Source organism: Trachurus trachurus (assembly GCF_905171665.1).
Source record: "Trachurus trachurus genome assembly, chromosome: 21".
NCBI classification, from domain to species: domain Eukaryota; kingdom Metazoa; phylum Chordata; class Actinopteri; order Carangiformes; family Carangidae; genus Trachurus; species Trachurus trachurus.
In genome coordinates, this window is record NC_139899.1 from 31,906,411 (window position 1) to 31,913,037 (window position 6,627).

General features: G+C 45.3%; 2 protein-coding genes across 2 annotated transcripts in view; both read right to left on the reverse strand.

Moving 5' to 3' along the window:
* Positions 1–6,627, reverse strand: part of LOC311004858 (NLR family CARD domain-containing protein 3-like) — a gene marked incomplete at its 3' end in the record, with an annotated part of 170,770 nt that overhangs the window by 156,285 nt on the left and 7,858 nt on the right. The gene's annotated exons all lie outside the window — the stretch shown is intronic.
* The window catches only part of LOC311004122 (protein NLRC3-like), a gene marked incomplete at both ends in the record, with an annotated part of 177,378 nt that continues 176,553 nt past the window's right edge, over positions 5,803–6,627 (reverse strand). The window contains one exon of the mRNA XM_083996070.1: positions 5,803–6,013. Coding sequence (XP_083852196.1) covers positions 5,803–6,013 — 211 coding nt within the window. The remainder of the gene's footprint in view (positions 6,014–6,627) is intronic.

Below are 6,627 nucleotides of genomic sequence, written 5' to 3' on the forward strand. Positions count from 1 at the left end.
CCCTCGTTTCCATGAATCAAAGTAAAAACAGACTTACACTTCCTCAGACCTGGTGTCAACCATGGGACTCCAGCAGGCTCCACCCTGAAAGGAGGAGGGGGGTCAGAGCAGCACCTTCTCTGTCAGCATGCACACATGGACATTACATGGCTCTCACACACACACTGTTTTATCACTGTGTTCACATGGAGGCTGGTATGTCTGGATGAACACTGAGCACAGAGAAGAAGGAGCTGGAGTCTTTATCTAGTGATGATACAGAGCAGGAGGAGACCAGGAGGAAACACTTCATCATGTCTTTTCTCCATCTGATGTCACTGCAGTGTGAGACACACACTTTCACTCTCTGACTCTCAAGCTGCACAAACACACATCACAGCAAAGAAGATGAAGACACAACAGGTGGAGCTGACCAGCCCAGATATCCCACAATGCACCAGGAAAGAAGAAGAGTGCAGCTGTGAACAGTGGATGGTTTCAGTGTTTGATGAGGGAGGAAACACACTCAACATGTTTGTTAGAGCTCAGTGAAACACACAGTGAGTTTAGTGAGAAACACTGAGTGTGAACACAACTTGTGTTTGTTTGAAGAAAACTCCCCAGGAAGCTGAAGAATGAGGCTGTGAGCAGGTTTCCACAGGAGCCACAGCAGCAGTGAGTGGATGAAGGAGCTCTAATAGAAACCATCTGATCACAGTGACAGGACGGATCAGGATCTCATCATCAATGACTCTGTTCTTCTCTGCTCTTCACACAGATCAGCTGCAACACACTGACTCACTGAGATCAGTCACATCATGTGGAATAAAGCAGCCGTCCTCAGGACCAGTCCTGAGCTCCATCAAACCTGTCCACACATTTTGACTGGACTTGAAGTCAGAGTCCAGAGGAAGCAGAGAAACTGTAGAGCAGAGAGAAGCAGGCTCAGCTCAGAGCATATGGACTCAGACAGGAAGTGAAGCTCCAGCTGCTGGAGACTTTCATTAAAGCCCCAGTATGCGATTTATTTGGCTTTTTATTAGCAAAAATCTAATATTGCTTTCATAAATACGTGTTTCACTGAAGTGGAATCACACCCGCATACAAACGAAAGCTTTCTCGTACCTTTTCTCCTGATTAATCTATCAACTATTTTTTCGTTTAGTCGATTAGTCAAACGATTACAGTGTTTCCGCCAGGATTTTTTTAAAGAGTGGCGGCGAGGGTGGTCTGATCGACGGGGGGGGGGGGGGGGGGTGCGCGCGACCGGATCGTCGACTAGTCGCTGATGACGTCATTCATATTTTTCCCATCATAACTAAAATCCCAGGAGGAGGGAAATGCTCTGCAACAATCTGTATTCACTGACTGACAGCTCACGCACAGTCCACAGAACAGCAGCTTTATAAACAACAAACTGTAAATCAGTTTGTTTTTTTGTAACTTATACAGGTGCAAAAGAAAATACTGTAGCTACTGTTCATTAAACAATTAGGGAGGAAAACGACACACAGGCCTCGTCACCATCACAGTCCTGCTCAGTCACAGTTTCACTCACAGTTTTTGTTTTTCCTGGTTGGTTGCTGCTGTTGTTGTTGTGCGCGACGTAAAGCTGTCGATATGAGCGGAGTTTTTTTTTTTTTTTTTTTTTAATTGCCAGCAGCCCGACACACTGCCCGCGGAAGCGGCAGTTTCTCCTGCTCTCTCTCTCCGCGCCGGTCAAACATCGACCCGTCTGTAGGCTACTCGGTTTTCCACACACACAGGTCTGTCTCTAGCGCTGTATGGATCCTATGGATGTGTCTTGTGTGCAGACGCAACGGACTAATATTTATAGACGGACAAGCAAACTTAATCATCATTTATTTTATTTTGAAAATTGACCGGATTCTCTCGCCTTTTCTGTGCCCGACTTCCTGTCTGGTACGCGCTCGTTCTATCCAGCTTGACTGCGCTCGTATTTTTTTCATTCAGCGCACTCAGCTGTTGTTTCAAGCCGCTACTCCTGTAGCCTACTGTTACATGATCAGCGACTAGTCGACGTCAAGCTCAAAACGTCATTGTGGAGCAGGGGACTAGTCTGTGCAACCCCTAGTAGAAAACCTGCTTTACATTGTTTTAACATAAAAAATAAAAATACAAAAAAATAAAAAATCATCATTCTGAAGGTGTGGCGGCTTTTATTTTGCCGTGGCGGTGCGCCACGATCAATTACATGCAGCGGAAACCCTGGATTAATCTTTTGACTAATCTAACGATTATTTTTTGGTTGACGATTAGTCATTTACAAAAAACACTTCTGAACACTTCTCTTATTTAAATTCTTCAGATACTCTTTCTGGTGTGCATTCCTCTAAATCAGTGGTTCCCAACCTTTTTTCCTCAAAGACCCTTGCTTTTGTCAAAGACAAGCCTTTTTATTCTATTTTGTGCCATCCTTATTTTGTTTTATTATATTTCATTCTATTTTTTATTTTGTCTTTATGTCAATTGTCCTTTGTTGTGTCATAATTGTTATCAAGTCCCTATAAGCAGGTAGGTTGTATGTAGGTTTTTGTTCCTATTGATTTTGATGATTTTGATTATCCAATTGGATGTGTTATTGGAATTTTAAAATGTCAATATGCACAAATCTAATTTTGATAACCTCACAACCTCAGAACAAACAAAGCTCTGTGGACCCCCTGACATCTCTGACGCCCGGACCCAAGGTTGGGAACCAATGCTCTAAATAATCTTTTTCTTTTGGAGGGGAAAAACTGTGCCACATCAGTTTGCTTTAACCTGGAAAATAGACAGATAACGCAGAGTGCACACTGAAATATTAGCACAATGTTTTTTAAATAGGCACATTTATTTAGTATAAAATGGAGCAGACCAGTGTTTCCTCTAGGATCCTCACTTACGATCTGCATGCTGTGCTGCGTCCGGGTGCACAGAGAGCAGCAGCGAAGTGGATTAAAAAAAAAAAAAAAAGACAACACGTGAGTGTATTTAAAAAAAAAAAGACAACACGAGGATGTGTTTACATCTATGGATACATAAAGCAAGGAGACTGTGGCGGGTGGTCCGATTGTCCGACAAGGGAGGGGGGCGCGCGGGGTCCGCGATCGGACTGTATGAGTTTCGCTTTTACCGCGCACTGATGTCATGCATGCGCCCTTCGCTCTCTCTCTGGTCGTGTGAGAGAGACAGAGAGAGAGAGAGAGAGGGAGAGAGCGCGCGTCAATAACGGCGAAAGAGCGCTATGCGGAGATGAATGAACGGAACGATACTGCAGCTTCAGGTGCTTGTTCATCGCTGTGCTGCTGTGGTACAGCATGTGTTTTTCTGCTGCATGTGTTACAGTCTATGGTTCACAACCCGACGGTGTGTTGTCTACCTGTCGCCGTATTTTTGTCATCGACGTAATCGGAAAAACAACTCGACAGTATGTTGAACGTGTCGACGTATTTACGTCATCGACGTAATCGATTAGGTCGATTAATCGGGGCAGCCCTACTTGTTTATCCTGTTAAATGCAGCGTCTGTTGTCTGTCTGACTTCTGCCCGAGTTCACGTAAACGCAACATCAAGAATACGTTCCGATATGCAACCACACCGCTAGATGGGGGGAATTCCTACATACTGGGGCTTTAAGGAGCCGCTTTGTGGCTTCATCTGATCTGGAGTCAGCACACACACAGTCTGAAAACAGCTGTTTGACCACACACACATTCAGCCACAAACACTGATTATTACACTGTTCACTACACTCACTGTCTTCTGATTGACAGCTCCAGGCCTCTGGACAGTGAGGACATCTGGATGTCACACTGTGATTGACTGTCTCCTCAACACAACAACACATCTCATCAGGACAAGACCAGGATCTCAGAGAGACTGAGCTGATTATTGATCATCAATATCTGACCAGACAGAGACCTGATGGTGCCGCCTGGTTTCTGTCTCTTATTTCCTCCTTGGTTGGAGACGCTGGGAGACGAATGTCTCTGAGCAGTGGACATGCTTTGATTCTTGTTGCTGTGTTGTTATTAGTGTGTCCACACTCAACAGGTGTCTACAGTCTCTGGGACTGTTCAGGTCAAACACTCTGTTGGTTCAGGAGCAGTTCAACCAGCTGCAGCTGAAATGTTTCCTGATACACTCTGAAATAAAGTCTGATCCAAACATCTGGAGAGACTCAGAGCACAGCTGCCAACAGCTGCTTTCATCCCTGACATCTCTTCTCCTGAATATGACACAGTGAGTCATGATGAGACACTGAAGTCATCATGAGGAGAAACTCCTGATCCCAGTAGTTCATCACTGTGTCTGATGAAAGCTGCACAGCTCATGTTTGAAACACTCTGAGATTTCTGCTACGTTCACACCGCAGTTACAAGTGACCTGAATCTGATTTTTTCGCTCATATGTGACCCATATCTGATTTGCTTTTGACAGTGTGAACAGCACAAGTCGCATTGAATCTGACTTTTTCAAATCAGATTCAGGCCACTTTTAAATGTGGTACTGAATCGGATACGTATCTGATTTTTTTGAATGCGACCGCAATCTGAACAGCCAGGTCACATTTAATGCGACTTTGACGTCATTCTGACCCGCGCTGCACTGTTTTGTAAATTAATGACTAATAAAGTTGATTGAAAAACCAAAAAATGTGCCACAGGCACATATTTCTGAGAGGGGGGGCGGGATTTTTGTTGGGAGAGTCAGGGGATGAGACGCACACTTATCAATGACCGATTTGATACGGGATTTCCTCAAATAATAGCCGGTATTCATTTGTTTACACAAACAAATAAAGGCCGGCCCTAAATACAAGCCGGGTCCAAAAAAAAAACTCTGTCGCCTGGAAAAAACTGACAACGATATGATCAGAAACTCTTTCAACTTTGTGGACTGTCTGCATGTGAAGACTGACTGGAGTAAAGCTGACCTCATCCTCTGCTTCAGAGAGGGTTAGGGTGAACGGGCTCCGGACACGGAGCAGAGAGGGGGGGGTGAAGCGCTACAGCGCAACGGTGACAGAGACCCATGCAGGTCCGACAGCGCAGCGAGGACAGTAGGCCTACGTGAGGAAGATGAAGATGAACTAATGAACGATGAGCTTGGTTGCTAATGTGTAAAAATAAACTGAGGGATTTAGAAATAAAGGCCATCGGGTCGGCCGTAGCGTCACACTGAGCTGTCAGATGATGAGCCAGGCAGGCAGACTGCATATCACATCAAATGTCAGTGAGTTTAAATTCAGACTCTTTTTTTTTTTTTTTAAGCGTAATGCTGTGGGTATAGGGAGGCTGATGGAGTGCGGGAGGGGTGGCGGGTTCGAGTCCGACGTGATTATTATTATTTTTTTAGCATTAAGCCATAAAGTCCTACAATACCGGTTGCCGTTGCCATGGTTGCTTCCGTAAACACCGTTGTGGAGTGATGTCATCAATGATCAACTGCGCATGCGGGTCACTTCAGGAGCTTGAGCTGTTCACACAGCAATCCGTAGACAGGCCACATTTAAAGACGTAATGTGAACAGCCAAACAAAAAATCGGATTTGAGCAATAAATCGGAATTGAGCATTAAGACCTGCGGTGTGAACGTAGCCTTTGGCTTCAGTATAAACTGTGTTGGGACGAGTCAGACTGAGTCAGAGGACGTCAGTGGAGTGGGCGGAGCTTCACTGTGGCCTACACCACCTCTGGATATGGTCTGAGTGATGGGATCTGATGTCATCAATGCATTGACCACCTGAGACTGATGTTAATACCAGGTGTGACCAGGTGTGAACGGGGCCATAGAAAATGTTCCAGCTCCTCCTCCTCTATCAGACAGTGAGTGTGGCTGCAGCAGCCTCTCCATACCTGAGAGAGTCCAGTCTCCAGTCTGGATCCTCCAGTCCAGCAGACAGCAGCTTCACTCCTGAGGCTCCTGGATGATTGTAGCTCAGGTCCAGCTCTCTCAGATGGGAGGGGTTGGAGCTCAGAGCTGAGGCCAGAGAAGCACAGCCTTCCTCTGTGACCAGACATCCTGACAGACTGAACACACACAACAACACACAGGAACCCTCTGTCAACACCTGCTGCTGTGTTCAAGTGGCATCAGATAAACAGCTGGATGGATCCTCACCTGAGAGTCTCCAGTCTACAGTGTGGACTCTCCAGTCCACCAGACAGCAGCTTCACTCCTGAGTCCTGCAGGTCATTGCTATTCAGGTCCAGGTGTCTGAGACTAGAGGACTGGGAGCTGAGGACTGAGGACAGAGCTTCACAGCTTCTCTCTGAGAGGTCACAGCTGCTCAGTCTGAAGACGAATTCAAGGAAAAACACTCACATACTCAATATGAAGGAAATGGCAGGTTAGAATCATAAATACACAACATTTCAACACAAACCTGAGAGTTTACAGTGTTTCTTACTCAACATGTTCCAGTTTGCATAAATAGATTTATAGATATATTTGATTATATACTGTGATCTCTCACTCATCTTTGTATAATCATATATATATTTGTTTTGTTGTTTGTATACAGTCAGTGTTAAAATCACAGACACCCCCTAAGGTGATATAACCCCGCCCTCTGACCTTTGACCCTCTCTTTCCCTCCAAACATTTGCCTGAAGACAATGTGACTGTACTGACCTCACTTCCT